The following is a 23,099-nucleotide window of genomic DNA, read 5'->3' as shown; positions in this document are numbered from 1 at the left end:
GTCAGCGTGACGTCACAGATTTTAGTGTTGATCTTTTGTATCTCGACCTCATTGGCTGAACAGTTGACTGAAACTTGCAACGCCAGGACTTCTCAGACAACAATGTACTTAATTTTTTACGAAGTGTATACACTGTTTTAGTTTACGCACAGCCTAGTTGACGGCGTCGGAAGGCTGTGGCGTTATAGGGTTATTAGTGCGTGAACTTCCAGGCAGTGTCGCCACCTGCATTTTCTTTTCGCGCCTTTTCCCTCTAACCAAGCCTCTTTTGGTGGCAAAAGCGAGTCTTTCGGTTCTGCAAAAGGGTAATTCACTGACACAAGATCCTTGGCACCTCCCAAACACGGTATAAAAATAAGTATACACAAATAAAACATGGTAGTGGTTGTCCAGCGGTGTTTAGTTATTTTCTTAATTACGTTCTCGACACAAAGGCACCGTTATGTGCGTGGCGTGCAGTCAACGCCCGAACTACACGCTGTAGCGACGTGCTGTCTCCATTTCTTTGTCAGGTGTATACAAGTTGTTGCAAACGATCGACTTTTAATATCGGCACCGCATTTTTCATGCATGGCTAAACCGCGTCCCGTCGATGTATATACAAATGGCGGGGTTTATCAGTGTGGGTGCAACAAACGGGACGGTGGCCGGGCAGAGATGCGGAAAGCCCGCAGTGAGCTTCCGCCCAATAGTCGCGCAAGCATAACATCGCAGCGCGCCGTGCCGTGAATGCTTATTGATGCCACCACATCGGTTTTTCGGGCCATCGACACGGGATGCAAAGCCAAGAAAAGTGGAGCGAAGAGACCCGCCAGGTATACATGTGCACATGCCACGTATATCACTCACTGCAATCAAGGGAGCCGTGTAAATGCCATGAGTGTCACTCGAGCTGTTGACTGATCTGACGATAGATTGACACGGCGATCGTCGGGACCTACGACTGCCGCACCACTGGCTAGAAGGACATGGCAGGCAAGTAACTGAACAGCAGTGCCTTTTATCTCTTCTGGCTGCTTTAAATATGCCTTCATCTGACTCTCTTAATTTAAGCATACCATGTCTATGCATTCTGCGGGAACCAAAAAGGTTTCTTGGTGAAAGAATGTTAAATAATGAATGCACCTTACCGACCAGGAGCCGGCTGATTGCAGGGGTAGCGAGATGATATTGGATTGATTGATTGATATGTGGGGTTTAACGTCCCAAAACCACCATATGATTATGAGAGACGCCGTGGTGGAGGGCTCCGGAAATTTAGACCACCTGGGATTCTTTAACGTGCACCCAAATCTGAGTACACGGGCCTACAACATTTCCGCCTCCATCGGAAATGCAGCCGCCGCAGCCGGGATTTGAACCCGCGACCTGCGGGTCAGCAGCCGAGTACCTTAGCCACTAGACCACCACGGCGGGGCAGATGGTATTGGAGGCCATTTACTTTTGGCCTGACTGCGATATATGGGCACATGTAGTCTCTCGACATTTCTATAATCTTTAGAGCTTACAAGTTTCACTTACTGGGGAGTACGTATTGTCGCTGAAATGAACAAACGCTGCAGAACTTTTTTCCAATAGGGGGGAGGGGGGTAAACCATGCCTCATTTGCATTTGTTCGTACGTGTGTGTATATACGTACACGTGCAAAATTGAAAAAATTTAAAAGAAGCTATAACTCCCCCCCCCCCCCCCCAAATCCCTCGCCGACTACGCCCCTCACACGTTCCTTCTTGTACTTTATTCACTGCCGCACCTCATTTATTATGCGTTGGTAACTACATATATCTGTGGAAGATGGTGATACCCGGAACAATGTATGAACGCAATTGTCTAGTCGACCAATTTCAGTAGGCACTTAGCGCTCGTCTGCCATAAACCTGCGATCCTATCAAAACACTTGATCGAGTGTCTTTCATCTTCTTCATATTGATCAATGCCACGAGCACATCTTCCTCATCTGCATATATCATCATCACTGGAAAAAATGCCCTCGTCGCTATAGCTGGAGCTTGCCTGGAAGAAGTACAAGCACTCGATGTCTTCATATAAATTATTTTGAAGAAACACGGTCAATGTCGCATGGTACCATTCTTGATGACGAACGAGACTGTGATGGGGCCGTTTCTGGTAAAACTGTTATGGGAAAGCATGTCACAGCAACATGGCGACGAAATTGGCACCGGTGAGCCTGGCGAGAATACTTGACATCGCTGTGCCCATGGAACGCACGTTTAGCGAATCCTGTGGCGTTGAGACGATATCGGGCGATTTCATTGAGCCACGTGGTCCATATCAAGAGAGCCTTCAGTATTATTCTAGTGTGCGAATGTCAAGATGGTCTAAAAGAGCAATAAAGATGTTCAGAACGTGAAATGACGAATATTCCACGGTGCCATGTCGTGTCTAATTTTCTCGAATCATATGCGAACGTCGCAAAATATTGCATCCACAAGACTTCGCAGCTCAGGAACTGCGGTTAACAATGGTTAACAATGGCACTATTTTGTTTATATCAGGTTGATCTCACAACACCGTATGGCTCATTTCCTATGCGAAGATCACTTACTGTTATCCGATGATTGATATAGTCGTCTACGGTATATATGGTATATGGTTCTACCTTTCTGTGAGGTCGCTGGGATACGAGTAAAATGAAATCACCCCGCACTTCTATATACTTCACTGCACTGTTATTTGGAGAAAGAAGAAGAACAGCTGTCTCCCTTGATTGTCCATGAAAGCTAACGTCTAAATAACGCTGTCCTTATTTCGCCTTCATTCTCGTTCTCGCTAACAGAAACTGGACGAAATTACAATTAATGAAAGACACGCAGGGCACGTAGTAACACCTGGTTTAACTTTCCGTGCCGGACACATTTTTATGTACAACATGCAAAAAATAAGAGAGAAAGAAAGGAAAACCTAAAGGAATGGCAAGAACCAGGGTTGTGCTGTTGGTGGCTACTTTGTGCCAAACTGGCTACTTTTCAACATGTTTGGCGATGACTTTTCCAAGGGGCGCCATGGCTATTTGCGGGCTATACATTTAAGTTTATGATTCACTTATACGAAATGGTTTCATTTGTCTATCGGTAGTGAATACTCTAATCATAGTACAGATTCTATTCTATTTGACTAGAAATTTAGCGTTAGCATTAAATGACATGTCTACTTTGGCTACATTGGGCTTTTGGCACCTGTTCAATTACAACCAGCTTTGGTACCATGTTCTACATCAAATAAGCACATTACGATCCATTATCATCATCACCATCATCATCACCACCACCATCATCATCATCAGCCTGACTACGCCCACTGCAGGGCAAAGGCCTCTCCCATGATCCGCCAATCGACCTGGTCTGCGCTTTCCGTTGCCACGTTATACCCGCAACCTTTTTAATCTCATCGGCCCACCGAACTCTCTGTCTCCCCTTCGTGCGTTTGCCTTCTCTGGGAATCCAGTCAGTTACCCTTAATGACAAGCAGTTATCCTGCCTGCGTGCTACGTGCCCGGCCCATGTCCATTTCTTTTTCTTGACAACTATGATATCATACACCCCGGTTTGTTCCCTGACCTATACTCTGCTTTCTTCTTGTCTCTTAAGGTTACACTTATCATTTTCCTTTCCATCTATTACTGCGTCATCCTAAATTTAAGCTGAACCCTCTTTCCAGTCTGGCAACCACTTATGCAACGCTAAAAGAAACCTTGCCCCTCGACCGAACTAGAGGAAGCGCTGACAGTCAACGTCGGCGCACCGCTAGAGACTAATACCCCTGTCACACGGCCACCACCAAACTCCGTTGAACATCGTCAACGTAAATCTCCCCTATAGGGGGTTCGACGGAGAAGGAGTTGTGGCAGTGTCACACGGCAATGACAAGGTTGTAACAGTTACCGCGAGGGGCTCAGCTGGCACTGTTTGATATTCGGAAAAGTATTCTAATTTGATCCCTATTGATTTTTTTGTGAATCCTCGTTATGCGGTTTTTACAAAAAGCACTATAAAGTAGGTATGCGCCTAACAAACCATTAAAAATAATTTCAAATAAAAACGCATTTGCTAATTGTAGCAATGCTGCTAGTGACGCTGGCCACACTGTGCTTTTAGTTGTTTTGTTGCCTGTGTACATGCCCGGTACGAAAGCTCTTATGCTTTCTTGCCTCGTGAGCGCACATTTTGTGTTCTTCAGCCATGAGTTACACAGCGGACGACGTGAGGAAGTGGTGCGATATTGCGCTGGTAATGACGTTGATCGGCTGGCGCCGGCCGGCCCGACTCGCGAGGCACGGTGTGTATGGCATCGGTGTTGAGAGTAAGTGAACTCTGGCGGGCGTAAATATTGTAAACAAACACGCGTTGTGAATGAGTACTACAATGAAAGAACGTTTGATATTGCTAAGATGTATTATTCTTTCACTGCGGCCACTTAGTGCTCGAAATTTTTCTCTGACCTCTAGACTGCTGAGGACGAGAGTACCTCATTCCGCTGCGAAGGGAGATCGTTGAACTTCCTTTGCGAAATGCTCCGTTCACCTTCGTTTGCGTAAGGGTGGCCGTGTGACACCAACCGCATCTTCGTTGTCGTAAAGACGAGGGAGTTAAACGGTCTTCACGGGTGCCCGTGTGACAGGGGTATTGTAAGCCTTCAGGTTTCTGCTGCGTAAGTACTGGCAAGATGCAACTGTTATATACCTTCCTCTTGAGGGATAGTGGCAATCTACCAGTCATGATTGGAGAGTGCTTGCCAATTGTGCTCCAACCCATTAGTTACTTCAATCTCGTGATTCGGCTCCGTGGTTATTACCTGTCCTAAGTAGACATATTCTTTAACAACTTCCAGCGCCTCTCCACGTATCACAAAGTGCTGTTTTTTGCCGATATTGTTGCACATTACTTTAGTTTTGTGCGTATTAATTTTCAGACCTACTTTTCTGCTTTCCGTGACCAGTTCAGTAACCATAAACTGTAATTCCTCCCCTGAGTTACTCATCGAGGTAATGCCACCAGCAAATCACGGGTTACTAAGGTATCTCAATTACCTCTTATCCCTAACTCTTCCCAGTCTAGGGTCCTGAATACTTCCTGTAAACACGTGGTGAATAGCATTGGAGAGATCGTGCCTCCCTGCCTTACACCCTTTATTATTGGGATTCTTTCGCTTTCTTTATGGAGAACTATGTTGGCTGTGGATCCTCTGTAGATTTTTTTCCAGTATGTTTATGTAGGGTTCTTTGATGCGCTGATTCCGTAGTGCCTACATTGCTGCTGATGTCTCGACTGAGTCAAACGCCTTCTCGTAACCTATAAAAGCTATGTATAGGGGTTGGTTGTATTCAGCGCATTTCTCTATTACCCGATTGATAGTATGAATATGGTATATTGTGGAGTAGCCGGCACGAAATCCTGCTTGGTCCTTTGGCTGATCGAACTCTAATATTGTCTTAATTCTATTAGCTATTATTTTTGTAAATAGTTTGTAGAGAACAGAGAATAAGCTATCGACATGTAATTTTTTGAGTCCTTGATGCCTCCTTTCTTATGGATTAAGGTGATGTTGGCGTTCTTCCAATATTTTGGAACCCTTCCCGTCGAGAGACACTTCGTATATAAGGTGGCTAATTTTTCTAACACAATTTCTCTGTCATCTTTCAGGAGGTCCGTTGTTACCTTATCCTCACCAGCGCCTTTGCCTCTTTGCATTCCTTCTATTTCCTTATTTCCCCTGTCGTTACTGGTAGGATGTCGAATTCTCTTGAACTATTATAGTTTCTCCCAATACCATCCTGGTTCGTTTGACTTCCGAGGCTATACAGCTCTCTATAGAACTCCTCTGCCATCTCGACTAATACTATTTATATTGGTTATGACATTGCCTTCCTTGTTTCTCAATACATTCGATTTTTGCCTATGCACAAGTCTGCCTTCGCAGATTTTAGGCTTCTGCCACTTTTTACAGCCCGCTCAATTCTTTCCATGTTATACATCCTGATGTCGGCTACTTTACGTCTATTGATTAACTTCGGAAGCTCCACTAGCTTTATTTTGTCGGTTGCATTTGAGGCTTTCATCTTTTGTCATCTCTTAATAAGATTTTTTTTTGTCTCCTGAGATAGTTTGCCAGTTTCCCATCTAGTGACTGAACCTCCAATTTCAATTGCGCACTCTTTGATGGTACTAATAACTTTATCGTTCATTGTGTCGAAGCTAACGTCAGTTATCTTATTTAGTGCCTCGAATTGATTCTGAAGCAAAACACTGATTTCCTGTGTTTTCCCTCTCACCGCCAGCTCATTCATCGGCTTCTTGCGTATCAGTTTCTGTCTTTGCTTTTTTATTTCTAGGAGTATACAAGCTCTTAACATTCTATGGTCACTGTATCTAATCTTGCCAACTACTACATCCTGTACAATGCCTGAGTGTGCACACAGAATGAAGCCAATTTCATTTTTAGTTTCGCCATTATGACTTCACCACGTTCACTTACGCTTAGCCCGTTTTCTGAAGACGGTATTCATAATCCGTAAATTATTACGTTCTCCGAACTCTACTAATAACTCCCCTCAGGCATTTCTAGAGTCGATGCCATATTCCCCCACTGCAAGGCCTCTGACCTGTTTTTTGCCTACTATGGCATTAACGTCGCCCATAGAATAGTATACTGTGTCTTTACTTTAGTAATGGCTGACCCTACGTCTTCATAAAAGCTTTCAACCAAATGATCATCATCGCTCGATGTAGGCGCGTAGAACTGCACCACCTTCATCTTGTACCTTTCGTTAAAGTTAATTATGATACTTGCCACCCTCTCACTGATGCTATAGTAGTCTTCTATGTTGCCAGCAACAGTCTGTCAACTAATCAACGGTAGCATAGGACGTGTCCATTCTTCAGCACTGTGTAAGCCTCACGCGTCCTCCTAACTTCGCTTAGCATATTACATCCCATTTAACACCCTCTAATTCCTCGAATAGCACAGATAGACTAGCCTCACTAGATAGCTTTCTAGTGTTGAAAGTAGCCATCCAGTGGCGGCCTGTCCATATCCAGGGAATCTTAGCACCCTCCGCTGCGTCACAGGTCTTACCACCACCTTGGACAGTTGCTTTGCAGCTGCTGGGGACTGATGGTCAAGAATTAATTGCTGTGTTCATGGGAGGTTGTGGCCAGGTACTGCACCAGCGTGGCCAATCCTACTCTGGTGAGGGAGTGCATTACCAGCAGATGGTCACCAGTGAGGCCACATTCCAGACCTCTTTTTTTTCTTTCCTAATGATTCCTCATGCATTTTAAGCAGATATACCATTGGGAATGGTTCGGCATCTCTATTCGAGCCGAATTTTGTCATGGCATGCTTAGCTGCTGCGCTATCTCAAAGTATATGTTCTGTTGCACTTTATTAGCAATGTAAAAAAAAAAACACCTGACCGTATATAAGCTCCCAACTTCACCTGGATCGTAGCTCGCCTCACCTTTTTTCCCCTAGTTGTCTGAAATCTAATTTCCCTATTAAAAAAAAAAACCTGTGTGGTTTAGAACTTCTGACCTTGCAAGCTTGTACCGGATCAGTGCCTTGAATGACCCTTCTTTCCGCACGTTTGTTCTCTCCTATATAACTTCTTCCTGTCACGCTCGATATTGACATTGTGGGCTTCAAATTTAAGTGTTCGCAATGTCAGAGTTTTGCTGATTTCGAGTGGCCGCACTCCTACTTTGATGTTTCCTGTAAACTGACGAGTTGCGGCACCTGTTTTCCGACTAATCGGCTACTTCTATGTGATTCGCACGTTGAGCGTGTACGTCGCGGTTGGTTGGAGTACATGAAAAGTAAATTCGGAAAGTTTCTAGCTTTTAAAGGATAGACGGGCACTGCCTTTAGGCTGTATGCTATTTTGTTGACATTTTAGGGTAGTAAATAAAAAAATCATTTTGGTAAATAGACAGAGAAGAAGACAGTGGCCCTCAGACGGGGGTCAGCTATACGTATTAGTAATTACATCAATGGTTAGTCTAATAATGTAAAATGAAGGAGGGGAGGTAAGGAGCGAATCATTTCTAGTTCTAGAAAGCAGCAAAAAGAAAAAAAAAAGTTCATAAAAAAGCAATGTCGTGTTTGCATCACTCACCACTAAGCGTCAGCTTGAATTCCATAAACTCTGACGACTCTTGGCACCCACTCTCGCACACAACGATAAGTCCACGCGACTCCATAATAAGTACACGCGACGGTCCGTAATAAACATTCTCAAAGCATTCATGACTAAGTTATCATGGCTGCCTTTAAAAATTCAATTTTTTTTCGAGATAAGGCGATCGAAGGTGAGTTTATGCAAACTTCACTGGTATGAATAAGACTCAATTAGCGAAGCCTCCGTTATTTCTCTATCTCTTTGATTGTATGCAGGCTAGGGGGGCTAATCACATATCATCTAGTCCCCATGCATAGAAGACATATCTCGTAGCACAACTGACGTTTTTTTTTTGTGTGTGTGTGTGTGTGCTCGAGTTCAATACGTATTGACTGAATCCGTTCATTGTGTATGCGTACGCTTACGGTACACAGCCTTGGTAACTTCGAGGCAATACCACGAGCAGCATAGCCCTCTGTTGACCTGAGCGCGCGCTCGTGCCAGGGACAAGTCTTGTCCCTCTTGCTTTTCGAGAGCCTTGAGGATGACGAAGCCCTTCAGGGGCCCGGGTGGTCGTATGCTGTCGTCGCTTCGCGTAACTCAGGGAAAAGAAAAAAAAAGGAATCAAGTGAGAAATATAAAGAGAGAGAGAAAGAAACGAAAGAAAGAAATAGAAATTAATAGCGAATAAAAACAGAAAAGTTGGAAAAATAAAAAAAAAGAAAGGAAGGAGGAAAGAAATAGAAAACCGAACGAAAAGAGGCCGCCCAGCTCCACCCTTGCATGCTTCACACTGAGCACAAGTTTAGTGTGAAGCTGGCTTAGTTTTTTCTTTATGCGTGATTTCACTGCTGCAAAACTGCAACGCTGCACTGCATACGTGAGCCAGAATGCACCGGCATCCGTCGTTCGACCGCCATGCACGCGCCATCGTACGTACTAGCGCGCACGCTCCGTGTCCCATCACCTGTCAAAGGACGTTCGCCGGCGCGCACAGCCACCAATGTGTCTCCTCCCTGCATTATAAGCGTTGTTCGTGTACGAATGGCACAAGCACACACACGCAAAAAAAAAAAAGACGAGCGAGGACGCTACCCGTCGGCGGCAGTGTTTCCGCATGGGGCCTCCTCGTTAGCGGCAGCATTCGTTTTCCTGCCCGACAGAAGCCATTATGTCGAGCGGCGAAATGCGGGAACAGTGCATGATTCCCTCTTAGTGAATGCTCCAGCTTGGACATGCATGCTACTGCTAAATTTTAGGTATGCGTAAGTGGTGCTGAGCCGCGAAGTTATCGCCTTTGGCGTAATCGACATGTTAGTCGGAGTGGATGGCGTCGGGACGCGAAAACGGTGAGTGAGGGAGGTGACCTTTCTATTACATAATACAGCTGTGTTTGCTTGGCGCCCACGTAAAAGCGCTATTAACTTTCTTGCGAGCCACAAGGCTGCATTAAGCTTTTTAGATAGTGTAGCATACGTGCGTGACTGCATGTGTGATGCGTTTATCACCGTATACATCATAATCATCTCCCAGCAACTGGAGCAGTGTGTCAGGCGAAAAGCTGCAGGAAAAACTCTCCTGCTCTTAATTAGAATATTTCTCTCTCCCTCTCTCTCTATGTGAGCCCTATAACTTCGCTGTCCTTTTTTATTATTATTGCATGTTTATTGCCATGGCGTTCTTTGTATTCTATAGCTTTTAGATTGATGTATGCGTAAAGTGACCAGTTTACTTTTATCACCGTATAATTCCTTGAACTTTCTTTTTTTTTTGCAATCATGACTGCAGCTGTGTGCGTATTCCATATTTTAGCGGCAGTCCACGACGTCACAAAATTACAAGGTTATGTCAGACATCTCACTTCTCATCTCACAGCTTACTTCGCTTGTTTTTCTTCTTTAATTGTTCTGCTTCGCATTCTCCCCCTCTTTTTCTTCTTATTGAAAGTAATTAGTTTCACTGTGCTTAATTGCGCCGAATGGTTTACAGAGTTTAATGTTTCAAACTATTGACTCGTTATCTCATAGGCTAGTCGTAAAGATTTCGTCGGTTTTAGTTGGCATTGTTATTGTTTAACAAAATTCAGATATAACACGTTACAATAAATGATGAGTGCACGTGCCCGCCTTCGACTGACGATGAATTATGAAAAAAAAAGTTAAAAGGAGAAGAAAGCTCACGTAAACAGCATGCCACTATCAACTTTATCCTTCAATATCCCGAAAGTGTTTTATTTCATTACTGAGCGGTTCGCTTTCGTGCATGCTACACCTTATAACCACTGCCTGCACCTGTGTGTTCTATCGCCATCCATCACCGTTGCACAGGCGCATGACTCCGAAAAGGATGCTTTACGCAAAACTGCTCAGCTGTGACAAAAGAGTGTGAAAGAACAGCAAGGCGTATATTGTGAACTCGGGTTTCTCGGTGACGTGCGTCCACCTCCACAACGAGCCTGGGCAATACAGGAAAAAGTCATCATCTGTCTTTACGCCCCTGCAAGTCAACCGGGCTTTGAAATCTATCCCGCGTCTGTAAAAAAAAAAAAAAAAGTCGGAGTGCACAGCGGCCTTGTCAGCGACGCTACTTCTTATGTGCGTGGGCTCAAGCGTACGTAACAGCAGCAGCAATAACAAAGTTTGATTTCGCGATTTGCAGGTAGCTGCATTATTTCCCCTCACTTTCAAGAAACTGCCATATAGCGCTGACGCTTTCTTTAACTAGAAGGGCGTCTCGTGCTTTCAGCAAGGACGTCGTTCCAGTCGTCTCCGCACAGTGACGCAATTAGTGACAGCTCGACAGCAGAGATCGAACTGCTCTCGACGCAAGAGCTCGAGCGTCTGCAGTGTACTGTATACCTGCCAAGTCGCGTCGGCGCCGAATATGCTTCAACGTAAGTGGATCCCGCCTATCGCTGCCTCTATATATACATGCATGCTTTCGGTTCGTACGTACACAAAGCAGCCGTACGTTTGTCGACGCGTGCACGACGACTACCTCGTAAATACCTGTTCAACGACGCGACATACGAGCCTTCTTTGTCGACGCCCTTCCTATAGGACGGCTGAAATGTGAACTTGGCGCGCGTATATATTCGACTAAGGTTGCACGGCGGGATTTTCGCGTTATGTGTCTTCTTCTCTGTCCCGTACTGGATGCGCTATACCTCAGATGCGCGTTTATAACAGACGTATGCATACATAGGCGGACTCGCTCGCTGGATTCCATGCCGACCGGTTGTGCCCTCGCGATCTCCGACGACAGTGCAGCTCCGGCCGACTGGGTTGGTCCTATGCCACATCCTGACGCCGGTCCCCGCGGTGACGACGACAGCGTAGCTCTGGCCGACTGGATTAGCCCTACGCCATCTCATGTTGCCAACAAGAGCTCTCGCCAGTGGTGCCCCGTCCTCGGACTTCTGTGACCGTGTTCATCTTTCCTATCTTCTCTTTACTTTCGTCGCTCCCTGTCTCTGCGCCTCTCTCTCTCTATTTACCTTTCAAGTTTATCCTTTTAATCCCTCCTTACCCCCATCCCTTATGAGCTACTGTTGAGGTGTCGCACCAGATGCAGACTGTTACGGGGCTCACTTTTCTCTTCTTTTTCTGTTATAACTACATAAAAATACATAGGCAAACACACAGGAAATGGGCAGGGGGGGGGGGCATGGGGAGGGCCCCTACCCTAATCACCCGAGGGGGACTTCAAGTCAGCCCCACGCTTCCCTAAATGAGACCTGTCCTGTCAGTGCAGGATTATTGAAATGCAGGTTTTAGACGACAGTGGCGGCCATATAGGGGTACGCACTCTGGGTTCCTCTTGAGAGGGGGCGAATGTAGAGTTATTGCATACAATATAGGGACACTAGATGAATGTAGAGTTACTGTATATGCTCCCTGCGGATAGATTATAAAGGTACACTAGGTGAACGTTCATTGTGGCGTCTCCTACCCAAGTGAATGGAAAGTATGAGGCCGACTTTACGCCCCTCCTCCCCGCCCTTTTAGGTGACATGTGGGGAGTTCCCCTGCCTCGGTGTAGCGGAATGCAAGAACACGTGTGCCTTAGGAGCATATTGAAAAGATTTCCAGGTGGCCAAAATCCATGCGGAGTCCTGTACGCTTTCGACGCGCCTCATAATCATTTCGGGATTTAAGCAGGTATATATAGAACGACGGAAGCTAACAAGGAAGGGAATAAATTACGGGTTCGAGGGATACCGAAACACGACTAAGTATAGGACTTCCTCACATCATGAACGCATGTCGATCGGTACTCCTTAGCGATCTTATGAACTTTACATCTGAAGCATTCATAACACCCTATACCTGTTAGCTCACGTGATCCAGCGAGAACCGATGCGTGCTGATTCAGCATGATATAACTTTAGGAGTCTGCAGCATTTCCTGCACAAAGGCGGATGCCCAGAAGCCTGCACCAATGAGCGCGCGCTCCAGGCTGACGTCATAAGCCTGACTACCTTCGGAGAACGTTGCCGAGGGCATGCAAAAGCGGGACTATATTTTTAGTCTCTGCTGTGATCCGCTGCCTGGCGGGGCCTCTCCGGACTTCTTCACTGCAATTGAATATATCTTTAATATACAATAGGAATCATTATCATCATCGTCGTCGTCATCATAATCATTATCAGCCTTACTATGCCCACTGCAGGGCAAATGCCTCTCCAAGACTCCCATGTTCGACCAATCAATCCAGTCCTGCGCTCTATGCTCCCACGTTATACCTGCACACTTCTTAATCTCATCTCCCCCCTCCCCCAAATTTCCTACAATAGAAAGATTTAGCGTAAAAATTAAAAAAATAAAAGACAGCAGGCATGAAGATCTTTTAGATGCCAAGTATCTTAGTTCAATTCGGTGTGCGACGTGAGCACCCTTACTGTACGGTAAAAAACACCGGTCTACCACTGCGTGCTTTGCACTTCCCCAGGTTTAATTCTCGTATGCACAACACCGCGATGAACGCCAGCGTTAACGCCGCCCTTTGCATTTGGCTGGAGATGGTGTAATTTTTTTAAGCAATAACAGTTCAGCCGGGCCTCGCACATAAGAATTTCGGTAACAAAATCAATGATGCACATTACTTGTGCCTTGGCGTCATTGGTCCATTCATGGGCCTTCACGTTGGTAAACACCATGCACCACCACTACCATTACCATGAACCAAAAAAAAATACTTAAGATAGAACTGTGGTGGCCATAATAAAAGTAACAGACCGAATACTTTGCATAAGCAAGTTACTGTCATGTATTTGTCTCGTAACACTACATAAGCATAATTCGAATTCGATTAAAGAATATGTAAAGTAACGAAGTTTGGATTGAGCACTAAATGGCATCCTGCTGCCCCACTGCACGTGATGTAAAATTTCGTGTTCCAACTTACTTGTTTCCCTTACTTCTGCATGTACAGACCGCACCAAGAGGGTAGCATTCCTAGTTGCCTGTTTCCTGCTTGCAATGCTGTGGGACGGCGCTGAAGGACAGTACCCACCAGGACCACCCGCCTGCAGGTCATGGTATCAAGAGGTACGTATATACATGGCGTATATATTTACATATAGGATTTCGCTTGGAAAAGTTCTTGCCTCCAATATAGAAAAAAAAAATGCTATTATGAAACCACGCTTCAGAACGAAATTTCAGTTTGAGAGTGTGTAACGATGTGGCAACATGCCCAGGATACCACACCACAGCTCCGTTTCTGTGGTGTAGTGGTTATCACGTGCGCCTCACGCGCAAGGTTTTCGCACTGATCTCCACTAGTGGAGATCAGTGGGTTTTCCGTTCGATCCCGGGCGGAAACACTTCTTCTCTTTTAGGCTCTCAATATTTTTTATTGACCTTACTAGCTCATTACTTCAGTTTCTGCTTTTTTCGCGCTGATATTTCCGCAGAGTGAAACTCCTTATGAAAAAAAAAGAGGGGGGGGGGGGATTATCAACATATTTATTTACAAGGTAGCTAAGATTAGGCGGGATGCATATATTCGTTCCAAAAGCTTGAGTATTGTATTAAACACTGCCAATACTACGTTACAGCAGTAGACGTTGGCAAGAGTAGCTTCCTGTTAGTGATCAACGAAAAAATTACAGCATATCCACGGATTGAATGATGATTGGGGGCGCTAAGTGTTCGTCAGTTAGTCCGTTCTTTCGTCCACCCACTCGTTCTTGCTTCCGTCCGTCCACGCGTCCATCTATGCGTCCGTCCATGCGTCCGCCCATCTATGTGACCATCGGTGCATCCATCCTTCCGTGCGTCCCTCCATGCGTCCGTCCGTGCGGCCGTTCTTCCACCTGTCCGTCCGTGTGGCCGTCCCTTCGTCTGTCTGTCTGTCTGTCTGTCTGTCTGTCTGTTCATCCGCCCGTCCATGCGTCCGCCCATCTGTCTGGCTGTGCATCCGTCTGTCCGTCCGTCTTTCTGTATGTTCGTCCGTCCATTTGTCTATCTAGTGAACCCTCCAAGTACAGCCATCTCACATCTTTTCATTATGTATTCATCATATGCAAGTGCCGCCATCTAGCCAACATTCTAAGGACCGCTCTTTCAGGTATATGCCAACGGTGGCTACATACACTATCGGAGGATGTACAGACCCACACACTAAGGAGCTTCTCCCTTAAAACGCACATAAGATTACACAGGTACTATAGTCCCTATATAATATACTAGTATATTCTATAAGGGACCATACTGCAGGTACGCGCACGCTGCTGGTGCTGATGATGATGATGCTCCTTGAATGATTGCCACCTACCCACTCGGGGGGATCTGGCAAGAGTCGAACGGATCATACATCGTACATTTACAATTCTTCAAGTGCAAAACGAGGTTACATATGCAATTGTAATGAATTGTTATTATGAATTGCTCGCGCTGTCGAACAACGAATAGCATCATATTTAATCTCCTAGTGAATTTTACGCTTACTCTCGTCTGTACTAAGATAACATATATAGTTTCATAAGAAGTTCTGCTGTGTCGCTCGTTTGTAGTAAAAGCACATGACATCTAATGTGAAGGAAAGAAGTGTACATTCACCGGCTCGTTCTCTTTCTTAGACATAGTTATCAATGAGAAATAACGGACAATCATACCAAGGAAAGTATAGGAACTCGTATTACAAGTAATTGAAATGTAAATGTGAAGAAGTAAAAGTGAACGAAAATATAAGTTGACGTTGTTGAACCTGAATACCAGTAAATATGCTATTCTCGTTTTTCCTGTCCAAGATCATGTGCACATATCTATTAATTACAAGCTTCAAGATATCCCACAAGTACAATCATTCAAATACCTTGGGGTTATGTATCATGAACATCTCAATTGGCGTCCTCAATTTGAATACATCATGACAAAAGCAGTACGAGCAATGGACGTATTGTGGAGGTTGAGCAATTGTAGATCAGGTATGAGAAGGAAGGCACGTCTGATTATATATAAAATGTATGTCCGACCTGTGTTACAGTTTGGCTGCGTTCTTTTTTCTGGTGCACCAGCCTACAAACTTCGGCTGCTCGTTATATTGGAAAGAGAGGCTTTACGGCTCTGCTTATAGAACTTCCAATGTATACTGCAAATGCAGTGTTATACCTTGAAGCACGAATACCAACCTTATTATGTCGCTTTAACATTCTAACTGTGCAGACATTTTTACGACTATAAGAAGCACCATTCCACCCTGAACAAAGTATTTTTATTTTCAATCCTGACTTATTCTCTGTGAATTGGCCCATATTTCACAAACCACAAATAGTATTTGTTCAATAGTTACTTGAGCCTCTAAATGCACAAGTTCGTGATCTGATTCACTTAACCGAGCAACAAATTTCTACAGAAATTGTTTAGCATGATATCTTCCAAACTCACGCTAAGCTATTACCTACAGGCATTTTAAATGGTTCATTGCAGGACCATTCAAGTACTCTGCCAACAAATGTTATTATTGCAACGGACGCATCGCAATCTAGTGAAAAATCAAGCGTTGTAATATATTGCCCCGTACTTGATAGGTCGTTTTTACTTCGCTTACCAGACTTTCTTCCTGTCTTCTTGGCTGAATTTATGGCAATAATGTTAGCTTTGCGAAATGTAAATACTTCCATTCCAGTCGTAGCAGTCATAACTGATTCATTATCAGTGGGCTCTTCTCTGTCCTCATCCAGTCGCTTACCCATACTGAAACATTTAAAATCATTGGCTCCCTGTCATCCCTGAAGTATTAATTTAATCTGGGCACCAGGGCACAAAGGTTTGTTGTTAAACGAAGTAGCTGATTTTCTTGCGAAAGCATCACTTTCGACACCCATCATTCCCATTTTCCCTCATACAGTACACATTACGTTGGCGCGATTTCGCACACTTAAAATCAGGCAAAATTTATCAGACCCTGAACTGATGGCTTCTCCGGAGTACAACCACTTGTTATTTCCCTGGCGCAGGGGACTGTCTTATTCAAGGAAGATGGAAGTTTCCATCACAAAATTTCTTGGCCGCGTTACCTCCCTCAATTTTTACTTGTGTAGATCAGGTTTATTGAATTCCCCTGTGTACATTTACTGTAATCAAGAGGAAACGATAAGTCATTTTTTATTATATTGTCACCGTTTCCATTTATTCAGGCAAATTATACTGGCACAACCTCTTCAAAAACTGGGCTTGCAATTATAACAACCTGATCTTCTTTTATTTGCAGCCTCTACACTGGGTTTCAGCCACAGGGATGTTTTATTCGCCGTTCAGGAATACATCACTCCGACTAAACGATTTACGGGCTAAATTATGGTCTCACAATTTTTTCTCTATTTGATTTTCTGCAAATTTGCAATTGGCACTTCAAATCATAATTAAATAACAAAAGTTTTTTTTAGGAATGACGCAATGCTGAAAGTATCGGGCAAATTCACCCTATAATCGGTCAATCCCCTCCTTGGGGTACGAGCCATTTGCAGAGGAAAGCAGCAACAACAACAACCTGCGTCCTTCGAATAACGTGTCCGATGCTCTACCAACTGAGCTACCACGGCGGCTATCAACTCGCCGACCTTATGGGATATATATGCGCATTAAACGCATTAACCGTGGGAGCGTCCGTCAGCGCCACCAGTAGCCACGACGGCGAGTGTGGCACAATCATTATCTGCCTGTTTGGCGTCACGTAGCATGTGCACCTATGAGCTGGAAGGTAACCAATAATTACTCGTATACTACTTGAAAATACCAAGTCTGCCAGAAGGAGACCCTCGCTAAGAATGAAGGAACTGTAAATATTAGAGCTCGAATTATAGACCTATTGAATGTTTTTGAACAGTGGTAGGCGCCGTCGACATACTAAGGCGCTTGTAGATACGTCAAGGCACGCAGGCTCCGCCCAGCCCAAAGCTCACCACCGCCCTCTATGATCACGTGACAACTGACACAGCGGCTTTAAAACTGCCTCCGAGCACAGATCATCGGGGAGCCTGCTGCACCAGTTGTCAAGTGATCATATAGGACGGCGGCGAGCTTTGGGCTGGGCGGAGTCTGTGCGTTGCGACGTCGCTACAAGCGCCTTAGTATGTCGACGGCGCCTACCGCTCTTCGCCCACGCTTATGCCTGTTCAACGGGTAAAACAATGACGAATCCCGTGCGTATCTGTGGTAAAAAAAAATGGAAAAAAAGAAAACATCCTTTGCGTACTTTCATCTCATACTGAGGGCGGAGTAGTGCAAAATATCAGTAATTTTTTGTCACTTTTGATAAATCTCCACATTTATTTAAATGTCTACCGGTTTTTTCTGGCTTCAAAAAGTGCGCCACCAACTGTGTTATTGCCTTTACTTCAACCTACCAGATGGCGCCACATCATTCACTGCAGTAGTAAGGGTGAGTGCATTAAAGCACCCTATATCGTAAAACTAAGCGAGAGAGGTTGATAATATTGATGGAGGGAAGGCAGATGCCAGAATGAGCACTGGTGGATCAAAAGGGGAGGGGAAGGGATGAGGTGGTCGTCCACCCCTCCCCCTCATTCTTGTTCTTAGCGTTTGCACCTTTTGTCAAGTTGTCTTTTCAGAGGTGACAATAAATTAGAGAGATCTCCTAAGGGGTGAAAGTCCCGTGATAACAGTAAGAATGCAGTCATATAGAGACCCCCTTACCTATGCACTTACTTCAAGCATGGTACCGTGGCTTCAGGGAATGCTCCCCGCTCCCCCTTCCCTTTGAAATCAGTCGCTGGATTCACCACTGCGAGTAACCTGGAAGAATGGTAATGAGTAGATAACAGCTTATGTCAAAAAGAAGCAGGTTTGTAGAACGAAAAGAAGATGCACTCGGCATAATGGAAACATACGGAGCAAAATATGATTCTATAATAAAATGATCAGGTGACCGCAAGTGCGTTTCAATGGAAACGCTGATGGAGATTATCATGAAGCACCCCATTTTTGAATCGCGTTTGTCCAGTTTCAGGCTCTCAGCGTGTTTTCATTGCTTTCTTTTTTTCCTTACATTTTGTAGTATTACTCTTCTATTATACCACAATTTATTCATTTCTTTATCTTTTTGGTTTGTGTGCACAAAAATATAAAGACAGAGAAAATAAGCAGGCAACATGCACTACTGCCACTACAGTGTCTAGAAATATATGGCAGTATATTCTAGGCACTATAACTGCCACCAACCAAGGGCATCCGTAGAACTTTTTATGAGGGGGGGGGGGGTGCATAGATCAACGGGGAAGGGGAGAGGCGTGTCCTTCACTGACATGTTATGGCCACCAAGATTAGTCAATAGAGACAGTGCGAAGCTGGTTAGCAATACTGAACGCTGTTCCACACTAATATGCGGACCCTGAGCTTGGAAACCGACGTCTGTATCATATATTGCTACAGCATATATACAAAAATATTATTCGAAATTCTAGGGCGGAGAGGGTGGGGGGAAGCGTTTGCCCTCTTGCACCCGATAGTTATAGCGCGAGAACAGAACGACGATCTGTTCTCGCGCTCTAGCTATCGTCGTGTCATACCAACTAGCCCAAGCTGCCACGTCTCTTGCACCCGCCGGGCGCCCACGCGGCTGCAATTTCTGGAAGCAAATGGCTATTTAACCAAATCTTCATTACAGCCATTTGTCCCATGATTACAGTCACGTGTTGGTTACGTGGTGTCCCGATTTTCGAAGATGTGAGTAGGATAGCTCGTTGTTTCACGAGGTCTGTGAACGCGCTGCCTGGCGACATGCTGAAGAGGCTATAAAGACTAGATAGGTGTCTTTTCTTTTTCCCTGGTGCTCTCTCCAGCCAGAAGATATAACAAAATAGAGAGAGATGAAAGAAAAATGCACGAGTGTTTTGTTCGTTTGTTTCTTAAAAAGGTGGTGTACGTAAAACGAAAAAAAAAAAAGACGCATTCTCTTTCAAAAAAGTAAAAAAGCGGTCGCGGTCGCAGAATGTATTCGCGTCCAGCCAGAAAGCACGCCTCCCATTCAGGTTTTCGTGGTGTAGTGGTTATCACGTGCGCCTCACACGCGCAAGGTCCCCGGTTCGATCCCGGGCGGAAACAATTTTTTTTTCTTTTTTTATAACGCACTTTACGCCTGATGATGGTGATGAATCAACATTTTTTGGGTTCAACCTTGTTGGCAGTGCGCAGAGGCACCAGACGGGGCGGTTGTCTAGCTGCGGGACCCGTATGTATCCAGCTGCTCCTGTCCGTCAGTGCAAGCTGAGCCAAAAGCACATTACCACATTATCATTCTTTACGCTTTCTTTTTTTCGTTACGTGTTAGGGAGTGACGTTTAACAATAGACTGGTAGACTTTTTTTTTCTTTCAAAAGTGTTAACATTATTTTAGGCCTTCAGAGGTTCATTAAAAACAATAACTAACATTATTTCACAAGTAGGGTGTCAAAACATGAAGCAAACCCTCAGCGCGTTCACGGTGCAGAAACAACTTTTCTTCGATCGGTGTTCGCAACACTTCAGTTGGTTGAACTGAATGATATTAAATATGTTTATTCAGATTTTTCTGTAGATTTCAATGCTCCAAGTATTTCTTAAAAGCTGTATTATAACAAAAGGTATGAAAATTTTAAGACATGTATTTAGCCCATTTCTTAGGGTGCTTTTCAGCAGCATTGCTTTCCTACGCTACAGTTCACGCTATCCTACTCGAAAACAAAGCGTGTGAGAAGATTTCGAAAGAAATGGTATAGCTGCAGGGCGGTGCCAATTTGGTTGTTTTTTGAGCGAACTTTGATTGCGAAATAAAAAGATGCAGACATGAGTGAAACTTTTCTTGTTGCGTACATATTACTCAGAATTATACTTTGGTGAACGACATTATGAGAAAGTAAACATTATCACCGTCCCACCATCTTCTAGCAATATTGTCCCACCGGGGCGGTCTAGTGGCTAAGGTACTCGGCTGCTGACCCGCAGGTCGCGGGATCGGCAGCTGCATTTTCGATGGAGGCGAAAATGCTGTAGGCCCATGTGCTCAGACTTTGGTGCACGTTAAAGAACCCCAGGTGGTCAAAATTTCCGGAGCCCTCCACTACTGCGTCTCTCATAATCATGAGGTAGTCTTGGAACGTTAAACTCTACATATCAATCAACTTCTAGCAATATTGAAGATACCCATAGTTGCCACATATCTCGTTTTTATGTTTCACAAAGCAAAGTTGCCGAAAGCCCACAATAATTACGCTGAATTATTCTAGTTTTTCCTCTGCTTCTCGTTTTAGTTATGGCATATATATTGCCATAATGCTGCTGTCAGAAAATCTACTAGAAGATTTGGAATCTGTAGAAAAAACCGAATAAGCACACCAAATTTCATTAAGTTCACCTAACTTTAAATACGCGTCTGTTAGACGCCGATAATTTTTATTTATTATTTTTCAACATTGTCACTCTTTCAGAGTTCATAGCAGGTGAGCGTACAGGTTAGAAAAGAAAACAATAATAGAAATGTAGACCAGGAATTCAAGAGCTATGGAGTCATCAAAAATGAATGCAATGTAATTGTCACCATGAAAACTTCATATCAACGCACTAACGCGTTGTATATTTTTTAACAATATCAAGCGAGCCCAGAGCACAGGATATGGTAACTAGTAATATTCTCGTAAAGTAACGAGATCTGCCGACAATGTCCAAGCACACTAAACGCCCTGAACTTCGGGCGCCGTCAGCATATACGCTGTTTCAGATGTTTAAGTAATCTTGAGTGCGGCATGTGCACCACCACTTGCCCCCCCCCCCCCACCTCTTTCCAGCCAAACAATGGGTTTCTTCGCGACGTGGGAGGTGTACTGTGTCTTGACGTCTACTGGCCGCTGTTCTAATAAAGTCTTCTTTTTTACCTTTCTTTCCCTCTTTCTAATTCAAGGCCGTACGGCTGGTTTGTACAACAGTGAAATCGCGGCTGAAAGTAGACTCGCACCACGTGAACTGCACTTTTGATTTTATTGATATGTGGAGTGTAGCGTCCCAAAACCACTGTATGATAATGAGAGACGCCGTAGTGGAGGGCTCCGGAGATTTCGACCACCTGGGGTTGTTTGACGTGCACCCAAATCTGAGCCCACGGACCTACAACATTGCCGCCTCCATCGGAAATGCAGCAGCCACAGCCGGGATTCGATCCCGCGACCTGCGAGTCAGCAGCCGATTACCTTAGCCACTAGACCACCGCAGCGGGGCTGAACTGCACCTTTACTTTAGTTGTTAGATTTGACGACAGCACTATGAATGTAGGCAGATTTTTTTTTTTTTGGGTGGGGGGGGGGGGGCTAAATTGAGGGGTTTCACACTCTTTTGCGTATGTCAGTGCGTATTTATGTGTGTGCGTGTATGCACACATACGCGTTCATAATAAAAAAAAACTTTTAGAGTGCACTGATACATTATGTAACACTAAGCAACAGCTATTTCACCCTTTGTGTCCTGCTACGCAGTGCGGCATCCAGCGGAGTTACCCTTGCTGCGGGAACATGGTGTGCTGGCGCGGGCGATGCATCAACAAGAAAGAGGACCGGAAGGGTTACGTCTACCCGCCGGACAACTACTTCCCGCCCCCATGGTACTTCCAGAGGTTCGTGCCCGTCTACCCGGTCAACTTCAGGCCGTGAAAGGATGTCGACTACCGTCAGGGCGTGCCGTATATGCAGGATCATCGTTTCTCTGTTCTGAGCTTGAATGCTCTTCCAAACAGTATACGGCGTGCTCCTATGGATGTCTATGTGATTGTCGGAGTTGAGGAAGTCACATTTGTGTGTAAGCACGCGAATGGGTTGGCGTGTATGCCTCACTATGTATAGCTAAAATTGATGAGATATTGCGAGAGTTACCATCGCGATTCTGTATTTTACATAAAGGATACAAAATTAAAGTAAAAAAATAAAATAAATCAAAGTGATCAAAGGACAGTTTTTCTTTACGTTTCTTTTTTTGTTAATGTATACAAAAATTTCATACCACATTAAAGGTTTCCATGGAAACTGGTTTCTATTTCTCTATATCGAACTTTGTTCATCCATGATTTTTATTGTCTTATTTGGCTTCTGTGACCTGCAACTAAAGAAAAGAACTCAGAGGTTTCCTTGTGTATTCGCCTAAGAGAACCCGCAGGCAATCTTCCTTTCTTTCTCGGTCAACGTATTGGTCCCCGCAACTTCCTCCGAAAGCTTTTTCCTCAGCAGTACCGGAGGCAGGTGCGTAGTCAGAATTTTTTTTAGGGAAGGGGGGAGGTTCAACTATACTTTAGGTATGTTCATGTGCGCGTTTGTATGTGTGCGTGCGTGTATACATAAGCATAGGCACTGCGCCGTGCTCCCGACCGGGTTGCAGAAATTAGGTGCCTTTTCTCATCTTCTAACCACTACCACCACCTATATACTTAAGCAAAATTTAAAATTTTCGAGAGGGTTATGTTGAAATCCCCCCCCCCCCAC

At 44.6% G+C, this 23,099-nt stretch overlaps 1 protein-coding gene and 1 non-coding gene across 4 annotated transcripts; both read left to right on the top strand.

The window, feature by feature from the left end:
* Positions 1-804: 804 nt before the first annotated feature.
* Positions 805-22,572, top strand: LOC119172201 (uncharacterized). Of its 3 annotated transcripts, none has more exons than XM_075893299.1 (3): positions 805-975; positions 13,568-13,683; positions 22,104-22,572. In XM_075893299.1, the coding sequence occupies exons 1-3, from the start codon at positions 969-971 to the stop codon at positions 22,275-22,277; spliced, it is 297 nt and encodes a 98-aa protein (XP_075749414.1). In that variant the 5' UTR covers positions 805-968; the 3' UTR covers positions 22,278-22,572. The 3 variants fall into 3 exon arrangements, with proteins under 3 accessions (XP_075749414.1, XP_037279125.2, XP_075749413.1); XM_037423228.2 differs by lacking the exon at positions 805-975 and adding an exon at positions 9,327-9,483 and having other exon boundaries at positions 22,104-22,463; XM_075893298.1 differs by lacking the exon at positions 805-975 and adding an exon at positions 10,896-11,027 and having other exon boundaries at positions 22,104-22,463.
* On the top strand, positions 19,632-19,704 carry TRNAV-CAC (transfer RNA valine (anticodon CAC)). The gene has a single exon. It is a non-coding gene; the product is annotated as a tRNA-Val (tRNA).
* Positions 22,573-23,099: the final 527 nt, after the last annotated feature.

The sequence above is a fragment of the Rhipicephalus microplus genome, chromosome 4 (assembly GCF_043290135.1).
Source record: "Rhipicephalus microplus isolate Deutch F79 chromosome 4, USDA_Rmic, whole genome shotgun sequence".
Lineage (NCBI taxonomy): Eukaryota > Metazoa > Arthropoda > Arachnida > Ixodida > Ixodidae > Rhipicephalus > Rhipicephalus microplus.
The sequence above is the reverse complement of the archived record's forward strand: the minus strand, read 5'-3'. Positions and strand labels throughout refer to the sequence as shown.

Coding starts and splice junctions, on each gene's coding strand:
- LOC119172201 (XM_037423228.2), top strand. CDS start 9,462: ATGGCGTCGGGACGCGAAAACG. Junction 9,484..13,567: donor GGCGTCGGGACGCGAAAACG/GTGAGTGAGGGA, acceptor CTGCATGTACAG/ACCGCACCAAGAGGGTAGCA. Junction 13,684..22,103: donor GCAGGTCATGGTATCAAGAG/GTACGTATATAC, acceptor CCTGCTACGCAG/TGCGGCATCCAGCGGAGTTA.